The 19754-nt window shown below is 45.2% G+C and overlaps 2 protein-coding genes across 4 annotated transcripts; both read left to right on the top strand.

The window, feature by feature from the left end:
• Positions 1-3255: 3255 nt before the first annotated feature.
• Positions 3256-8077, top strand: LOC125513180 (probable apyrase 6). Of its 3 annotated transcripts, none has more exons than XM_048678211.1 (8): positions 3263-3974; positions 4409-4521; positions 4732-4839; positions 5854-5896; positions 6318-6458; positions 7158-7255; positions 7340-7536; positions 7633-8077. In XM_048678211.1, the coding sequence occupies exons 1-8, from the start codon at positions 3467-3469 to the stop codon at positions 7886-7888; spliced, it is 1464 nt and encodes a 487-aa protein (XP_048534168.1). In that variant the 5' UTR covers positions 3263-3466; the 3' UTR covers positions 7889-8077. The 3 variants fall into 3 exon arrangements, with proteins under 3 accessions (XP_048534169.1, XP_048534168.1, XP_048534167.1); XM_048678210.1 differs by having other exon boundaries at positions 3264-3974; positions 6273-6458; XM_048678212.1 differs by lacking the exons at positions 7158-7255; positions 7340-7536; positions 7633-8077 and adding an exon at positions 6090-6134 and having other exon boundaries at positions 3256-3974; positions 6215-6458.
• A 3143-nt stretch (positions 8078-11220) lies between these two features.
• Positions 11221-15884, top strand: LOC125514730 (probable glucomannan 4-beta-mannosyltransferase 4). The gene is made up of 10 exons (XM_048680083.1): positions 11221-11694; positions 12274-12372; positions 13141-13393; positions 14153-14263; positions 14386-14522; positions 14623-14736; positions 14808-15007; positions 15093-15290; positions 15409-15573; positions 15606-15884. Exons 1-9 carry the CDS (start codon positions 11383-11385, stop codon positions 15569-15571), a joined length of 1587 nt encoding a protein of 528 aa, XP_048536040.1. The 5' UTR covers positions 11221-11382; the 3' UTR covers positions 15572-15573; positions 15606-15884.
• The last annotated feature ends 3870 nt before the right edge of the window (positions 15885-19754 follow it).

Here is a 19754-nt window from a genome sequence, read left to right as displayed (position 1 = left end):
GATCACGCATCAGGGATGAAACTGGGGCTTGCATACTTCACATCGCCAGGCACTATGATGGCAAGAAGCTGAAGATCCCCCTAACAAAGGTAGGTTCATATTTTGCAAGCCAGACACAGTTCGGCCAAGGGCCTCCTGACAAGGAGAGAGAACTTAATGAATTTAGCACATTGCCCAAGGGCGAGTGCTGAAAGATATCCGCGGAGGAAAACTTCATGATCGGTGCCTGATCAGATTCGATAGGCAACGACACAAGCGGTTCGCGGCCAGCGGCCAGGGACGAATCCAATGGTTCGGCAACACGGGTCCCGTAGGAGGTGGACTCAGTATTCGGCTCTATCACCACTGAGTGTGCGGCCTCCGAGGCGGGGTCCATCCACCCGTCCTCGGATGACGCATTCTGCTCCGGTTTGAGAGCCGGAGTAGTCACAGGTGTGATCTCCCGAGCATTGTCCGATGACAGAGCTAAATCATGCTCGTCGTGACTGTGCGGCGCACCTGACATGACCTCGAATCCGTCGAAGATCAAGTCTCCGCGGATGTCGGCAGTATAGTTTAAGCTTCCAAACCTGACCTGATGGCCAGGGGCGTAGTTTTCGATCTGCTCCAGATGGCCAAGCGAGTTGGCCCACAGTGCAAAGCCGCCGAATAGGAAGATCTGTCCGGGGAGAAAAACCACACCCTGGATCACATCGTTACCGATGATCGAAGGAGCCACCAGGCCTTATGATGACGGCCAATGGAACTCTCAATGAAAGCACCAATGTCGGTGTCAAAACCGGCGGATCTTGGGTAGGGGGTCCCAAACTGTACGTCTAAGGCGGATGGTAACAGGAGGCGGGGGACACGATGTTCACCCAGGTTCGGGCCCTCTCGATGGAGGTAATACCCTACTTCTTGCTTGATTGATCTTGATGATATGAGTATTGCAAGAGTTGATCTACCACGAGATCATAGAGGCTAAACCCTAGAAGCTAGCATATGGTATGATTGTTGTTGTCCTACGGACTAAACCCTCCGGTTTATATAGACACCGGAGGGGGTTAGGGTTACACAGAGTCGGTTACAAGGGAGGAGATCTACATATCCGTATTTGCCAAGCTTGCCTTCCACGCCAAGGAGATTCCCATCCGGACATGGGACGAATTCTTCAATCTTGTATCTTCATAGTCCAACAGTCCGGCTAAAGTATATAGTCCGGCTGTCCGAGGACCCCCTAATCCAGGACTCCCTCAGGTATGCTGGTAACTTACCCTATATTTCAGACAAGCGCGTCCCTAAGCCATGGTTCCCCCTACCTTCCCCTTCGTCCCCCCATTCGTACACCGAGGCCGCCAAAACCCATGAATTCCCACGCTCCTCGGTCGGCCTCCCGACCGCCGCCCAGCCAGAGACTCTTCCCCAACAATGTCGTCCACCGCAACAGCTTGTCGTCCCTCATCCACCGCATCGGATGAGGATTCATCATCGATCTTGTCGTCCCACCGGATCAGCCGCCCCGTCCTCCACCTCCAAGGTGCTGCCCTGACGTTCGCCTCATCTATCGTGCCACTTCCATCCCCACAACACCGTCTTGACCTACCCCACCGGAACTGCAGCACCCTCACCAAATCCTTCGATGAAGCCGAGGTCAACTCGGCGCCACCAAGGAGGTTCTGCACTCACCACTGCATTTTATCTTTTATTCGATCTCACGGGGCTGTCGGTGCTCGATACCGAGTAGCCAAGGCGGGTCTCCATCGACGGCACCATCATCGGCCAGTTCATCCACGACATCTCTCCCCCATGTAATTGCTTCCTCGGCGGCGACTTCCACACCAGCACTAGCTGCAGCTTCTCCTGCTCTTGCTCGCGCTACTACTGCTGCTGTGTTGGCTCTCGCTCGCGCTGCGGCTCTGTTCTTGCTGTCGGTCGCGCTGCTGCTCCGCTTTTGCTCTCGTTCGTGCTGCTGCTCTGCTCTTGCTCTCGCTCGAGCTGCTACTGCTGTTGAACGACCTCCAGCAGCTACAGGAGTTGCTGCTTTAGCACTCGCTCATGGTGCTGCTGCACGACTTGCTCTTTGCTAGTGCGTTCCCTGCTCGAGTGCCTGCTGATTTAGATAACTGCTTCTCTGCTACTAGTGCTCGAACGCCCTAAACATCTATTGCAATGCTCTTCTACTAGTTCAACCAGTTTCGACAATAAAATTTAGTTTCGACTTTAAAGTTCAGTTTTTTCAGTTAAGTTCAGACTAAACAGTATTTACAGTATCTGTCAGAGCAGCCATGGCGAGGCTGATGCGTTTTACATCTATCACTTTTTGGTGATGTATTTTACATCATCTATTGCAGATGATATTAGAGTCCCACTTCAGATTAATGTTGTATGTTTTGTCCCGCTTTAGCCTCCCGCCGTACACGTCACAGGAGCTGCTCCAACGACGGAACCGTCCATCACAGCGGAGCAGTACCCTCAGCGCCGTTTCCCGAGGCCTCAGATCTTCTTCCCCGCCTCCAACAGACACACCAGCATCACCATCCTCTATGTCCAACCCAATGATGCTGAGGTCGACAAGGTTATGCCAAAGAGGTTGTACACTCGTTGCATCACTTTGTTACTCTGCATTCATGTTGATCCCTCAGGGATCCTTTGCTATGGAACTACCATGGTACTACTATTCGTGCATTTGGTTAGGAGTGGAGCAAAGCAAAACTGGATGATTTTTTTTCCTTTGGTGTCTCTTTCAAAGAAAAAACATAGGAATTTTAATATCCAGTTGGATGTCCTTTTCAAATTAATATGCATGAAGAACATGACTAATTGCATTACTGGCATAATAAGATTCTTATTTTTTTCATTTTCATGTGGTCTGACTTTAATTTGACCATGTTTCTCCATTCCTGTGTTCTTTCAATTCATGTGAACCAAACACCCAGGTTCACGGAAATCATATGTTTCCAAATGCTCCGTTTTGCACGTGCATTCCTATCCTATTCCTGTGTTTTTCCTATCCATGCGTTTATAGAATCCTTCAATTTTAAGGAGCCTTTGCAGAAAAGGCCTGAGGTAGACACAATAGCCTGACCTGAAATGATGCGTGTCCGAGTAGCCAACCCAGTCAACTCAACGTCGGAGTAGGCGATGATGTAAAGTGACTTCCGAAGCGCTATTGAGGGGCCGAAATCCGGCAGCCAGTTGCTGGCTCTGAATAACCAATATTGATATTGAAAGAGATAAAGCCTAAAAAAACAAGCAAACCTTCGATATCTTCGAAACTATCGAAGTTGCTCAGACGACCACAGCGGAAGAAACCACGGCTTGAGACTTTTCGACCGGCTGCTCGCGATCGCTTAAAGCGCTGGCTAGCCGCGTCCATAAATAAATAAATTAATAAAAATAAAACTCGTCGTCGTCGCCGCCTCCCTCGCCGTCGACGAGTCACTGCGGCGGCATCGGTGGCGGCCGGACACCTCGTCCCCGGCCCACCATGCCGGAGCCCACCAAGCCCCTCTCCCCCCGCGCAAGCCGCGGCCGCTGCCGCCTCTGCGGCCTCTGCCTCGGCTCCGCCCTCCTCGCCATCGTCGTCTCCACCCTCGTCCACCTCCTCTCCCCGCCGCCTCAGCCGGCCCCCTCCCCGAGCTTCTCCATCATCATAGACGGCGGCAGCACCGGTACCCGGGCCCACGTGTTCTCCTTGGGGCCCGACGGCCGGCCGGATCTGGCGCGCTCCGCCGTGATGCGCGTCTCCCCGGGGCTCTCCTCTTTCGCCGCGGACACGGCGCGCGCAGGGGAGTCGCTGCGGCCGCTGTTGGAATTTGCCAAGGAGAAGGTAGGGAGCGAGGGGGCCGCCGCAGCAACAGAGGTGCGGCTGATGGCAACCGCTGGCCTGCGGCTGCTCGAGGAGAGCGTTCGAGAGGCGATATTGGTGTCCTGCAGGAACGCCCTCAGGGCCTCCGGGTTCCGGTTCGAGGACTCATGGGCAAAGGTGATCCCAGGTACCGCCAATTTCTTCATCACCTTACTAAAGAAAGTAAATTATTGCATGTCTATTATTGTTGGCCTTTAACTTATTAAAGCAACCAAGTAAGCCTCCGGCATGATCATTTCTTCCCCAAGAAATGAATTTGCTCTCTCTGTCCCCCCACTTTCCTCTGCATATGACCAAAGTGATTATGTGTCGAACCCCTAAGAAATTTCTGCTATGGATTATTGGAGGGGCCTAAGATAACATCAACAAACTGAGCAAATCATGGGGCATGGAAAACATTGATTTGACTGATACAAATAATATTGGGCGGTATGGAACTGACTGCAAATTAGTTTTTGTGTGGGTGAGGGTGATTGTATGATGGATCTAGATGGTTATCGTGTCATTAGCTGAAATATGTCTGAGTTTTTTTTTACTTTGGCTGGTATGTTTCTTATATAGGTTCTGATGAAGGCGTCTATGCTTGGGTTGCGGCAAACTATGCTCTGGGCACACTTGGAGGGGATCCTCACAAAACAATTGGAATAATTGAACTCGGGGGTGCTTCAGCTCAGGTTCTCTCATGAACACATACACGGTCTGCTTTCATGTGCTGGCTCTGTTTGTTTAACCATGATGCATTGCATGCTAATAACATCAGTATAGTCGTGCATAATTCAACACACACACACACACACACACACACACACATAATTGGTTATTGTTCTGTTGTATTCCAAGAAATTGCAGTTTCCTGCTAATGTAATTGCTGCTATTTGTTTCAGCTGACGTTTGTTTCCGACGAAGTACTTCCTCTGGAACTATCAACTAATTTTACTTTTGGGGGAACAACATACACTCTCTATAGCAACAGCTTTCTAAACTTTGGACAAGTGAGTTATTTGATACGTCGAATCCTGATTTGCATGGTCTTGTCAGAGATTGAATAGTTCCCAGGGATCTAAATGTCACCCGTATAACAGTGTGACTATGAGATTCGTGTGAATAGCAACCAAATACATTCCGTTGCATGGTTCTTGTCAGAGATTGAATAGTTCCAAGGGATCTAAATGTCACCCATATAGCAGTGTGACTATGAGATTTGTGTGAATAGCAACCAAACACATTCCGTTAAGCTATAATTTGTTTCACTAAGAGAAAGCTATAATTATTGGTACTGATTACTACCAATTCACTGGACGAGGCATTTCATATCTTGTGCACTGTTAAATGCTCCCAAACATCAAATTGCGGCCCGCGGATGCATTGAATATGCTCACAACTCATAAGAAAGAGAGTCATGCTTCATGTCTAAAGTTACGTCCTCCGGAACTTGGATATAAAGTTTCAGATTTCTTGTCTCAAGTTACATGGTGGTGTTGAGTACAAGTAAAGTCTCAAAACTCAAATTTTGAAGAGTTCCTTGAGAGTTTTAATTTTGATAATCAAAGTTCCAGACAAGTAAAATTTCAAAAACATGATTGAAGCACATTGTTATTGAGCTTGAAGTTTCAAAAGGTAGTTTTGAGCAAGTTTCCTGAAGTTTTTAATTTTCAAAAGAATGTTTATGCAGTCTGGCAATGTTTTAGAAGAAACATCTATAACGCTATGTGCCTGTCCATTTGGTGAGATATAAACAGATTGGTAGCTGCATGGTTTCCATGCATTGTGGTTTAATGTGTTATTTGCACCTTAATTAATCGACCTGCCAAAAGTGTTGTGAGGTTCATTTGTTACGCATGCTAAACACATATCCCAGGGATCTAGGGTGTGTGTGTGTGGGGGGGGGGGGGGGTGGGGGGGGGGGGGGGGGGGGGGGGGGGGGTTCCCCTGGAATATGATGTATTTCTGATCTTGTGATATTGTGGTGTAGATTGAAAATCTGATTTACTCACTTATTTTCACAGAATGCAGCACAAGACTCATACCGTGAAATACTGAAGTCAAGAGGTATTACTGTGTGTTAAAACATTCAATCCAGCCATTTTCCATCTGCTGCAATGAGGCAATTCAGCATCTGATGGATAAGGGAACACAAACTACCTGCAAATAGGAATGTCAATGTTAATATTAATCACAAAACCCTTTCTTAGTCCATAGTAGAATGCCAACAACTAATACTTAGCTATGGTTGCTCCCACAGTACAAATGTCCCAGGATTTTAGTTCAAAGAAAAAGTTTGTTGAAGGTATTGCATCCTTTATTATTTTTAGGAATTTAAGAGATGTTCTTGTAATTCCACTGGTTAACTTTAAATTACAAATGTAGTACTCTTTTGGAAGTACAAGTACCAACCAGTGTTTCATCATGATTCGTGCAATTGAAGGATCTTTCAAAAACGGTACACTTGTTGATCCTTGTGCCCCTAAAGGATTTTCTCACAAACGGAAAGTATTGGCGAGAACAAGCGGTGCATCAAGATCAAATTTAGAAAACCAATATGTTGATAATGGAAGCGGAAACTATAAAGAATGTAGATCTTCTTCACTGATGATGATGCAAGAAGGAAAGGGTAAGAAATGCATGTGAAGTTTGATCCCTTTTTCTTTATCTGTATTTATGTTTATTTAGTCTACATATCCTTTTCTTCATGATTCCTGTGCTTAAAGTACCATCAGATGAAGTTATAATATTTGGAACTGTCATGAACTATAATGCATAATGAGAGGGATATACCTGTAATTTTTCAATGGCATACCCTTCTCTTTATTGCTCCTATGCTTAAGAGTACCGTCAGCTGAAGTTAGAAATTTTGGCACTGTCATGATGAACTCAAAACTGCAATGTATAATGAGGGATATCCCTGTAAGGATGTAACTGTTTGATGTCAAGTAAGATGGAGGTTCTTGACTGCATTGACCTAACATCTTTTTTGTTTGAACGGTCAAGATAGTAGGAAAGGCTCCTACTGACACAGTTCTATATGAGGGAGTTACATGGTCCAACCCTGAAACCTAGGGGGAGTGAAAACACCCACCACCCATCTTGGTAAATCTTGGCTCCTACTAACCTAATTAATATCTTTTGCAAATCTTGGCACTTCGAATACCTTGTTGAGCTTGCTCTTTATCGTGACTTATAAGAAACTCAATTAAGCATGATGTTCTTAGATTTAGTACCATTTTTATCGGACATTTAGATTTGCACTGCCAGCATTTATATTCTATATCCATATCCACCTGCATACCCGTAACTTTTGTCTTGAATGCAGAAAGGTGTGAGTATCAGCAATGTCACCTAGGATCTAATTTCGTCCCTGAGCTGCTTGGGCATTTCCTAGCAACTGAAAATTTCTATTTTACGTCCAAGGTCCACTGCATGTTCTCATTTTTTCTTCCATTGGCACATACCATCCTTTTCTTAGGGCACTTCTGACTATACATCCTCTTCCAGTTCTTTGGACTAGACCGGTCTTCATCACTGTCTGATTTTGTGGTTGCTGGAGAGCAACTTTGCAACAAGGACTTGTCCACACTAAGACAAAAGTATCTCAATCATTCAGATGAAGATTTCTCTCGGTATTGCTTCTCGTCGGCATACATTGTAGCTCTACTGCACGACAGCCTTGGTGTACCATTGGATGACAAGAGGCAAGCATATCATATCAGGACACCATCATTCTTCTTGAGTGAAATTTACCCTTGACTAATCTTATGCGCTTGCTACTTAAAATTTCCTCTGAGCAGGATCGAGTATTCAAATCAGGTCGGCGACACTCATATTGAGTGGGCCCTAGGAGCTTTCATTGCAAATACAAAACATAGGATTCTAGGGGCATCAGGGGCTGTGGCAACACGGTCACCTAAGCACAGACCACTGCTCGCCGTGCTGGGAGCGTTTCTTGCTTGTGGAATATATTTGGTGTTGAGATGGAGGAAGCCCAAGACAAAGATTATATATGATTTAGAGAAAGGCCGATACATTATGACACGCATCAGCTGACGCTGAGCGTTGTGCAGGTGGTGGAGCATGAAAGGTAGCACACTTGTATGTGGCATGTATTGAAATGCTGTAGAACATTTTGTTACATACTAATCGTTTTACTGGCATATACTGTACAATTTTGTACTAAATCAGCGACACTTGTTTTGGGAAGGAGGAGTATATTAATCTTAGCTCAAGTTGTGATCTTGTTATTTTGCGTGCATGAGTACAGATTTTAAAGTTTCTGTGTCATCATATAGTTAGGTCGACAGCGGAGGCGCAAGGAAACTGGCCCTTTGAGCAATTCTGGCAGATTCGCCATAAAGAGTTGATCGCCAATAACTGCTTTTGTGGTGAAAATTCTAGATAAAACCCTATTGTAGAACTGTTAAAAAAGAATGGCGGAAATATATGTTTTTGCTGCAGGAATAAATTGGAGAATTTGGTTATGATTCATGCTGAAGAATGGAGTAAGATTTCTTACATTTGGCGTGTGAGATCCATCATCAGCATCATGGTTCCATGGGCCAGTACTGAATCAGAGAGGGAATCTCAAATAATAATAATAATAATAATAAATACTGAATCATAGAGGGAAACTTACCTGGTTTGCCCTGGTTAAGTCTGCGCCTTTAGGACTATCGATCGTTTCAATCACTTCAACCTACCCTGTTCTTAATCGTATCAAGGATTGATTTGGATTTTGGCAGGCTATTGTGTAGTCTCTCTTATTGTGTTCCCGCAATCATTTCTCTCCACTTTTGTATTCCATTTTTAACATTGTGAGAGTATTAGTGATCTAAACGCTCTTATATATTTTTACGGATGGGAGTACAAGAGAAAGAATCTTACGAGATCTGTATTTGTCTCTATACAGAAAAACCAGGAGTGTGAGGGCCTGGACGATCCATAGGCTACCGCAAAGTTCGCGCAAATTTATTTCTAGAAAAGTTTGTACATATGCCTTTTTTTCAAGAATCGTTTGCGCATATACTAGGCACCTCTCATTGTGAGCGGTCTACATCACTCGCCTAGGTGCATCAGTTGGCGAGCCGGCCGGGCCAGTTTAGTGTCGGTTTACGCAGCTTCCACATGGTTTGAGGAAACATTCGGCTTTAGTGTTTATCTACCAGATTTTCGGTTTTGAAGGGTTTTTATTTTCTGCTTTTTCTTTTATTTCCTTTTCCTTTTTTAGTTCATGAACATTTTCTAAATTTACATTTTTAAAATATGTGAAAATTTTAAAATTCATTAATATTATCCTCAAATTTGAGAATATTCGTAAATTTCGTAAAATTTTCCTAATCAGTGATTTTTTTTAAATTCTCATTTTTAAAAATTCATGAATATATTTTAAATTTTAATGTCAATTCATAATTTTTTAGTTCATTATTTTTTTTTAAAAAGAAGGAAATTTATGATTTTTTAAAACTGGTAATCTTTTAAATTTTGTGACCATTTTTAAATGAAATAAAAGTGATAAAAATATACAAACAGTGAGAAAAAAGATATTGAAGAAGTTCTTTTGACAATATGTATCAAAATGCTGGCCAGACAATCGCTTGCTCTTGCTACCAGTGGACCGACCTACTAAGGGCATCTTCAACCCTGTACCTCAAAACAGACAGACCAAATGTCCATGGACACGTGCAGTTTTTTTGGTAATAGACACGTGCAGATGTGTTCGCAGACAACGTTAGGGGAGTCGGTCATCTAACCATATGCATCAAATCCGAACAATAGGGTGGGCCAGGCGGACTTAGAGGAAAAACATATGGGCTATGAGAACATGTGATCTAACTGACAGTGGGCCAAGCGGAGTGTCCGGACAACCCCAAAGCTCCCCTAGGTTGGTTCGGGCTTATGGGAATCCAGACATCACGGCTGGTCTACAGACATCTGATGCATGAGGTTGGAGGACAAAAAGTGCCCGAACCACACAAATCAAACATTTAGGGGCATTTTTTTATGGATCACGTTGGAGATGCCCTACCATTAGTGATCATGAGCGTTAGTTAGCGAGTGTATCATAAAAATACATACATGAAGTGGGGTCCCTAAATTTTGGGCCCCTCTGCGGGAGCACCCATACCTGGCCACATGGGCCGACCCGACACTACACGGCCCGTGTGGGCCCTTTCATAAAAAGGGTCGTGGCATGCCCATTGCATTTTGGCCTTGCGGCTAGAAATTAAGGAAAAATACAAAAAAATGTAAAAAAAGAAGAAATACAAAGAATCTAAAAAATAGAAAGAAACATATATAGGAAACTTAAAAGGACCATATCATATGCGGTCTTATGGCCTGACTTTGAGGATTGACCTTATTTTGTGGCAGGCCGAAGGCCAACCCGACCTGTTTATTCACGTGCTGTGCCGGGCCAAAAATCCATGCCCGCGTGGCATGACCCATATGGCCAGGTTTGGTGGCATCTACTACACTTGCAAGCAGAGTAGTTCTAGGAGGTTTCTCGAGCCACCGTCGCCGTTGTCATCTGAGAAATTTAAGTCCCCTCGTCTCCGGTTGTCATCTTGGTGCTGAGAGGTGAGGGGACCTCGGAAGTTCAAGACCTTTATGTTCTTCTCAATGTCTGGTGATCATCATAGTTTTGTGAGAATAAATCCCCTCTCATTTTTTGGTGGTGCCATAAGATTAGAGAATTCTATGTCCTCGCGGGTTCGATTATTCGGGTTTGATGAATTTATGTTGCTGTGTCAATTTTTTGTTGTTGGCCTGATTTGTTCTGAGGGTGAAATTTTTCATCGACACCATGATGTCGATATAGTGATTCAATTGCCTACACTTCTAGGGGGTCATCCCCGGCACAAGTATGTTCATCGGCCTCCCATATTTTTTGATGGACGACCCAAGGCTCTTTCAAAAACGATTATTGATAATGTTTGTGCGGGTGAAAGAGTGACAACATCGTTGCTCCAGTCTATTGCAGCTCTTTACCGAAGCCTTTGACGTATTTCTTCGAGCAGAGATTGTTACCGCAAAGGAGATGTTTGTCACAGGAGTTACATTGTATTTTCTCTGATCTTCGAACAAAGATTGATACCATGAAGAAGGTGTTTTCAAAAGATGTCATTATGATCCTTTGTCACAGGAGTTACTTTGTATTTTCTCGGATCTTTGCTGCAAACCAGGGTCTTCCTTCTTCTGAAGCCCGAGCGTGATGATTGAATCGATCGAAAGACTTGATTCGAGTCGGGGAAACGGTTAAAGCTTACTACTAGTAGATGTGTCCGATGCGCATATCGCATAACGTCAGGTACCGAAAGCAAAAAGATCCACATCCAAAATTGTATCGTTTCCTCTTTCCCCTCGCGCTGGGCGGCTTTGGTCGCCTCGCACCACCAACCAGATTCGCGAGCCACCTCGCGCCCACGCCTCCCCCCATTTCCCTTCCCTCCCTCCCTCCCTCCCTCCCCTCGCTTCGATTCCTTCCCTTCCACTCCAAGCAAGCAAAGCCGCGCCCTCTCCCCTCGGTCGGATCCGCGTCGCATCGCATGGCGCCGCTCAGCGCCGGCGCGGCCGCGGCGGCGTGGGCGGCCGTACGAGCGCGCGCGGTCGCCCCGGCGCTGACGGCCGCGGTGTGGGCGTGCCTCGCCATGTCGGCCATGCTCCTCCTCGAGGCCGCCTGCATGAGCCTCGTCAGCCTCGTCGCCGTCCGCCTGCTGCGGCTGCGGCCCGAGCGGAGGTTCAAGTGGGAGCCCATGACCGGGGCCCTGGAGGGGGGCGAGGCCGACGTGGAGGACCCGGCGGGCCGCTGCGAGTTCCCCATGGTGCTCGTGCAGATCCCCATGTACAACGAGAAGGAGGTGAGGCGTCCTCCCAGATTTCCGTCACGGGGTGCTTGGCTGGTGCTGCTGCTTGAAAGCTGAAATGCCTCGTGCTGCTCGCGCTGCTTTTGGCCTTTTGTGCGCGCCCCGGTCCGACTCAAAGTTGAAATGCCTCTGCAGTGCCGTACTTGCGGAACTTTCCTTTTGCGAAATGTAGCTTTGGGTGTTGACATTGTCGATAAACTGCTCTGGTCTACGAAAAAGCTAGTAGTATCACGCTCAGGACTAACTGAGGAATTGGGGCGGGGTTTGGAAAAATGCGTCTCTGCATTGCCTTCATGGTGTCAAGTACAGTAGAAGTGTTCTGCTCAATAACTGTTAGCTCATTAGGTGAGATTCTTGTTTGTGTTGTTATGTGAAAACAGTTGCCAGTACAGGTTTAGCGTTTTGTTTACATCTCTCTGGCAGCTGACTAGCAATGCCAGGTTTTGCCTCGCGATAGCTTTCTGCTAAGTTTGAAATGTGGCTGAACCACTGAACGCTGTTCTTATGTGTCTTGCTGATTCATTGTATTTGACACAAGGACTGTTGCTTATTCTTATTTTATGCCTTTTGCAGGTGTACAAGTTGTCCATTGGAGCTGTTTGTGCTCTCACATGGCCGCCAGACCGTATTATAATCCAAGTCTTGGATGATTCAACTGATCCCATTATTAAAGTAAGCCTAGATTGCAGTGACAAGGTTTCTTGATTGAATGAAAATAAATGTTTGTTTATTAAGTTTTGGATCAAAGGGTGCTTGCTGTGATGCTCATGTGAAATGGTTCATGCACCAGAATGCTTGTCCCAAATAAACAATTAGTATATCTGCATCAACATATGAAAGTGTGTATGTGCAGTTTTACACCTACTTCCAGCACCCTTCAGATGTAGAGACAACGGTGTCAGAAACATGAAAGTACAGAAGAATGCATTACATTCAATGGTTATACCATGTACATTCAACATCGTAATCCTGTGAAATGGTCAAAGTTGCCTATTAATCTAAGCATGGGTAAAGTATTACTATGAACTGGATTTTGGTCCCATGGAGACAGTACCCTATCACTATGCCTCGTCTAGTTGAACACCTGACATACGTACTAGTTATAAACCACTCTTGTTGAAGTCTTTATGATCTTGTACTAACTTACTTTCTTGTCAGTTATTTTTATTCAGTTACATGAATAGGATCATTTGATTGCTTGAAATTGCTGTTGACTATGGCTTAATGCATGGGACACAATCTGATTCAATGTTTATGAAGTAGTCAAGGTTTGCTCTATTTATCTTGGAAGGCAATAATAGGTGTGAGGACAGCTTGAATCCCACATGCTAAGAATGTATATATGAGTATACGAAGTGAAAGATAGTCTGTTTAATACTCCTAGCTGTATTCAGATTATTGTGCCACTGTATGCTTTTAATCGTTTTTTGGCAAGTGCAGGAACTAGTGGAGCTTGAATGCCAGGAGTGGGCTAGCAAGAAAATTGACATAAAGTATGAAATTAGAAATAACAGGAAGGGATACAAAGCTGGAGCTTTGAAGAAAGGCATGGAACATGTATATGCGCAACAATGTGAATTCGTTGCTATCTTCGACGCAGATTTCCAACCTGAATCTGACTTCCTTTTAAAAACTATACCATTTCTTGTGCATAACCCGAAGATTGCGCTTGTGCAAACACGCTGGAAGTTTGGTGAGCATAACCATTATATTTTTTAGTATATGCACGTAGTTAAGACTATCTGACTGTGCATGTTCTGGAGTGAAGTACCTAGATATGGATTTGCATGATATTTTTTCTGCTCCAACTCCAAGAAGTATTTGCTATTTAAGATCAGGAGTGTTTACTCAGAAAGTAATGGAGTCAGCACAAATGCTGGTCCTGTCTTGATAAAATGTGAGATTCTTGTTATTGAGATGTTTGAAGCTGAAATTTCACCTCAAAACTCTCGTGCTTACCAGTGTCGGTAGTCGTGCTCAAAGTCGGAACAATATTTTCATGGCTTGAAGTGATACTGGTTAAAAATGAAACTGTTTTGGGTAAATATTTTGATGTGAACCTTTGTCGTATCCTATGACAGAAGTATCAGTCTTTCGACTCCATAGTGGTCAGTACTGACATAAATTTGGGCACAACTAAATTCTGAGGCACTTATTTTGTCCTATTATGATTCTCTTGGCCTTCAAGGCTTCAACGATACTGGTGACTGCAGTAACAAAAGGCTGTGGAACCTTTTAACATGAAAAGATGGCTAACAAATTTCACTCAAACTTCAGTTTAGCCACTTTGATAACTTTTTCCCTTAAGATTATTTTTGAAGATTTGAAGTTCTGATGCAAGTTCTCCCCCTTCTATATGAAAGTGATAATATTGATAACTTGAAGTGAGGATTTCTGTTTATTCTGGTTACAGGATGTTCCTGACCTGGCCTTTGCCCGGGCGATTTTGCAGTTAACTACGATGCTTGCCTGATGACAAGGATACAGAAGATGTCCCTGGACTATCATTTCAAAGTCGAGCAGGAATCAGGCTCATTTATGCATGCTTTCTTTGGTTTCAATGGTAAGAGCCAATCTTATGGCCATTTATTCGAGGCTTCAATGAAGCCTGACACTGTTAGTTTCTTGAAATGGTTCATTTGAATTTAAATTATGTGATTAATAGAAATTCTTTTTTGTCAACAGGTACAGCTGGTGTGTGGCGTGTATCTGCTATTAATGAGTCAGGAGGATGGAAAGATCGCACCACTGTGGAGGACATGGACCTGGCTGTACGGGCATGTCTCAAGGAATGGGAATTCTTGTATGTAGGTGATATAAGGGTATGTTTTTGCAGTCTGCAATTCCAAATAGTTGTTTTTCATTGAACATGCGCTATACTGTATTGTGCCCTACATCATTACAAGTACAGAACTTACACAGGTCAAGAGTGAACTCCCAAGTACCTTCAAGGCCTACCGTCATCAACAGCATAGGTGGACTTGTGGTGCTGCCAATCTCTTCAGAAAAATGGGATGGGAAATTGTGACAAACAAGGTGTGCCTTCTTGAACCTCACCACAAAAGACAATATGAATATCATGTAATGTTTGTCATCTCATTATGCAGGGGGTATCAATATGGAAGAAATGGCACCTTTTATACAGCTTTTTGTTTGTACGAAGGGTCATTGCTCCCATCCTCACATTCTTGTTCTACTGCGTTGTCATTCCATTATCTGCCATGGTTCCTGAAGTCCATATTCCTGTGTGGGGGTTGGTCTACATTCCTACTGCCATTACTATCATGAATGCCATCAGGAATCCTGGGTATGCACTATTCGTTTCGTCCAGAGTACAGCTTCATGTTCTTGTTAATGTTGACATCTTTATATGATCTTATCTGGTACGCCAGGTCTCTCCATCTGATGCCATTCTGGATTCTGTTTGAAAATGTAATGTCCATGCACCGTATGCGTGCAGCTCTAACCGGTTTACTTGAGACTGCGCACGTAAATGATTGGGTGGTTACTGAGAAGGTAGGAGATGTGGTGAAGGACGATTTTGAAGTCCCACTCCTTGAACCACTGAAGCCCACTGAATGTGTGGAGAGGTACGTGAACAAACCTATAGCATGCAGTTCAAGTTTGTAACTAATTATGTCAAATTGTGCAAGAACAAAACAAATGTTGAAGAATGTGCTTCAAACTCCAACAATTCGCCCTTTGCAGGATTTACATCCCTGAGCTCTTGCTCGCGCTCTACCTCTTGATATGCGCCTCGTATGACTACGTGCTTGGAAGCCAGACATACTTCATGTACATCTACCTCCAGGCCTTGGCATTCATTGTATTAGGGTTCGGTTTCGTCGGCATGAAAACTCCGTGTTCATAGAAATTTGTTACCATTTTACAGTTCAGAGTTTGTTTGTTCCTAGGACTGCAATCAAGCTTAATTGGATCTGACAAGGGCAATCTATATGAAATGGGACACCATACAGGTTGTATAGGTTTTAGTTCATACAGAATGGTAGATGAGTATTGGATTTGAGGGTTCGTAGAATCCTAGTTGTACAATGATGGATGGCCAGGTTGTATTCTTCTAACTGCTTTACAGATTCTTTTTTTCTTTATGATTGTGTAGATCCCAAGTTCTTGAGACTGTAATCACACCATGAAAGGCAATGAAATACAGGCATGATACATTATCTTTTTGTACCAAGGTAGAGCAGCAATCATTTTATTTGCTCTCTCTCTTATTTGCTGTCTCGTGCCCATCAAGGCAGAGCAGTGAGCCGTTCGAACCATTGCTATCCAGCTAGAGAGGAGTCGCGCCCCTGGCGCATACCCATGGCGTTCTTTATTTCATTTATCAAATACCGATGGTATTAATATCAAATTCCTGAAGCAGCTATGTTATATTTTTTGAGTCAGATATGATGCGGTTCATAATAGCACCAGGCTATAGTCCCCATCTTGGTAGAAGTCTCATGCGTATACACTACTTTACACATTACACATACACATAATACTAAAGTTTAGAGGATACACAAGTTAACTGGCGCGAGCCGGTTGTATTTTTATCCAATATATAATGTACGTTTGCGTGTTAATAAGCCAAAATACGTTATTCGCAAAAATTAAATAAAAAATAAGCCTAAATACATCACTGGCAATGATAAAATGAACCAGCTAACATCCAGCCAGCAATGCTGACAAATCGAGGCATTCCAAAGACACATTCTGCCAGCCAGCGCCTCTGACCAATCAAGGCATTCCAAAGGCATATTCCACAAAAAGAAAATCACGATAACCTGCAAGGAACACATCAAGTAATATAATACAATAAGCTATGAAGAGCGGCACTGTTATCATTTTAGTAATATAGATCCCAGCTAATGCCTGATCTTTTACAATGCACATTTTTTTTCCAGTTTCTGGAATTTAACATCCTCAACCTTTTGGTACTTCAAAAAAGATCCTCAACAGCATCAACTGAACGCACCAAAGCCATGATGAATTGAAGCATGCAGATTTGGTACAACCTTTTTGTTTTGAATTTTCACCGGGGGCGGGGATAGACCAACGCACTAGCTATTCGTGGCCAGGCAGGAGAGCCAGCAGTCAACGTCACCCCTGTGATCGATCGATAGGCGTTGCACCATCGGACAACATCATCACGTCATCATTGTCTTATGCCCCGGAGTGAGGGAGGTGTCCTCGTTGAAGGCAGCTCCATTTCGGTGCTTCCACAACCACTAGTAGCATAGCAGCAAGAACGTCAGGGTTGTGCGCCGCGGCGCAATTTTATCGACAACCAGCTCACGCGGGGATGAAGTCGCGTCCACGACGTCTCGAGTGAGGTCCAACACATCCCTGAAGCGCACGATAAAGGGACATCGGAAGAGAGTTAGTCCGCGCTCTTCGGCACGTCCCCGCAGATCGACCAGTTGCAATCTTCCACAACGAGGATGTTTTATGTTTGAAAAGTCTGGGGGAGGGGGGATTTGTAAGTGCATCTACTGTCACATGTGTGGGTTTTGGATGATTAATGAAATAATGGTCAAGGGACTAATGTGTAAGTGCATCTATTGTCACATGTGTGGGTTTTGGATGATTAATGAAATAATGGTCAAGGGACTAATATGTTTTTGAGTATACACAGGTGAAAGTCTCCGATGATTTGGTTTAACCAATGGGTTATGACCCCTAAAAGTGTTGTAAGAACATTGAAGTCTTCTGAATGCCATATGGAGGATTGAAGCGTGAAGAATAATGTTTCTTTGTTAGTTTCTTTTATTCTTCATTTGAGTCGAAGGGAAAATCGTAGTATTAAGGGGGGTCTAAGTGAAGCAAGATTGAATTCGTCATCTGTGTGCTCAATCAAACCTATATACACTTGTGAGTTAAGACTTGGAATTCTTCTTCCAAGTGAGCCTTCTAGCTCTTGTATCGAGGGTGATTCTTTGGAAAACTTGAGTTATATTCCTCCGTGAGGAGTTAGGAACCTGTTGCAAGGTTGTCCTAGGTTCTTCAGAACCCTAGGAATTTGAGAGTTTGAATTCTGACTGTTCTGACAACTAGCAACAACACGTTGGTGGGCATGTCTCCACCACCCTCCAACGGTCATACTGGTGCCAACCCTGGCCCCAGCTATAAATAGACCCCTACCCCTCAGATAGAGGGTGGTTGCTTGAGAGAAATTATGCCAAGTGTAAGCAGTGGGTATCCCTCTCACTCATTTTGATTCAATCCTAAGTGGGGAAAACACCTGATCCGAAGAACAAAATGATTGAGCATCACCAAAGAATATGATCGAGCCTAGCTTGGACATGTTACCCTTAAGGAATTGACATCCTCTAGACGGCTAGGCGTCATCCTCAGATCCTTTCCCGTACCAATCATCCTCCCCCCTGTGCTTGATGCCCTAGAAGAACAAAGGTAGACCATTAACCGCAACCACCAGCCTCCCGCATCTCTCGCAAGGCCATAACACCCTCCGTGCGTGTCGATGTCACCCCTAGCACAACATCATCGCCGCAACATCCTCCCTCACTTGTCCCTGCTGGTAGCATTGCCACATCGCAATCCCAACATCCGATGTGGTTGGTCGGAAAATCGCCATCGTCACCCCCTCCGATTCATCATTATTGGCTTGCAGCGCCATGAAACGGTAGAAGCGTTTGCCATCTCCAATCTGTTGGGGAACGTAGTAATAATTCAAAATTTTCCTACGTGTCACCAAGATCAATCTAGGAGATGCTAGCAACGAGAGAGAGGGAGTGCATCTTCATACCCTTGAAGATTGCTAAGCGGAAGCGTTACAAGAACACGGTTGATGGAGTCGTACTCACGGCGATTTAAATCGCGGTAGATCCGATCCAAGCGCCGAACGGACGGCGCCTCCGCGTTCAACACACGTACAGCCCGGGGACGTCTCCTCCTTCTTGATCTAGCAAGGGGAGAGGAGAAGCTGAGGGAGAACTCCAGCAGCACGACAGCATGGTGGCGATGGAGCTCGTGGTTCTCCGGCAGGGCTTCGCTAAGCACTACGGAAGAGGAGGAGGAGTTGGAGGAGGAGAGGGCTGCGCCAAGGGAAGGGTGCAGCTGCCCTCTCTCTCCCTCACTATATATAGGGGGAAGGGGTGGAGGAGGCGCCCTAGGGTTCCCTAGGGGAGGGGCGGCGGCCACAGGGGAAACCCTAGATGGGTTTAGGCGCCCCCACCCCTAGGAAACTTGCCCCCCAAGCCGGGAGGGGTGGCTGCCCTAGGGGAGGCGCCCCCACCTCTCCACGTTACGTGAGATGGGGTGGGAGGGGCGCACAACCCCTTAGTGGGCTGATGTGCCCCCTTCCCTTTGCCCAGAAGGCCCCCCAACGCTTGCCGGGGCCTCCGAAACACCTTTCGGTCAAGCTGGTCGTCACCCGGTACTTCCAGAACAATTCCGGACTCCAATACCCTTCGTCCAATATATCGATCTTCACCTCCGGACCACTTCGGAGTTCCTCGTCACATCCGGGATCTCATACGGGATTCCGAACAACCTTCGGTAACCACATACTATTTCCCATAACAACTCTAGCGTCACTGAACCTTAAGTGTGTAGACCCTACGGGTTCGGGAACCATGCAGACATGACCGAGACACCTCTCCGGCCAATAACCAATAGCGGGATCTGGATACCCATATTGGCTCCCACATGTTCCACGACGATCTCATCGGATGAACCACGATGTCGAGGATTCAATCAATCCCGTATACAATTCCCTTTGTCCATCGTTATGTTACTTGCCCGAGATTCGATCGTCGATATCCCCATACCTCGTTCAATCTCGTTACCGGAAGTCTCTTTACTCGTTCCGCAACGCATGATCCCGTGGCTAACTCATTAGTCACATTGAGCTCATTATGATGATGCATTGCCGAGTGGGCCCAGAGATACCTCTCCGTCATACGGAGTGACAAATCCCAGTCTCGATTCGCGCTAACCCAATAGACACTTTCGGAGATACCTGTAGTGCACCTTTATAGTCACCCAGTTACGTTGTGACGTTTGATGCACCCAAAGCACTCCTACGG

This window comes from Triticum urartu, chromosome 6 (assembly GCF_003073215.2).
Source record: "Triticum urartu cultivar G1812 chromosome 6, Tu2.1, whole genome shotgun sequence".
Taxonomy (NCBI): Eukaryota; Viridiplantae; Streptophyta; class Magnoliopsida; order Poales; family Poaceae; genus Triticum; species Triticum urartu.
The sequence above is the reverse complement of the archived record's forward strand: the minus strand, read 5'-3'. Positions and strand labels throughout refer to the sequence as shown.

What these genes read in the sequence shown, in the direction of transcription:
- LOC125513180 (XM_048678210.1), top strand. Translation starts at nt 3,467, where the DNA reads ATGCCGGAGCCCACCAAGCCCCTCTCCCCCCGCGCAAGCCGCGGCCGC. An exon ending in TGAAATACTGAAGTCAAGAG is followed by an intron (nt 5,897 to 6,272) that starts GTATTACTGTGT and finishes GTGCAATTGAAG; the next exon opens with GATCTTTCAAAAACGGTACA. An exon ending in GTACCATTGGATGACAAGAG is followed by an intron (nt 7,537 to 7,632) that starts GCAAGCATATCA and finishes TCCTCTGAGCAG; the next exon opens with GATCGAGTATTCAAATCAGG.
- LOC125514730 (XM_048680083.1), top strand. Translation starts at nt 11,383, where the DNA reads ATGGCGCCGCTCAGCGCCGGCGCGGCCGCGGCGGCGTGGGCGGCCGTA. An exon ending in GGGAAATTGTGACAAACAAG is followed by an intron (nt 14,737 to 14,807) that starts GTGTGCCTTCTT and finishes CTCATTATGCAG; the next exon opens with GGGGTATCAATATGGAAGAA. An exon ending in AATGCCATCAGGAATCCTGG is followed by an intron (nt 15,008 to 15,092) that starts GTATGCACTATT and finishes CTGGTACGCCAG; the next exon opens with GTCTCTCCATCTGATGCCAT.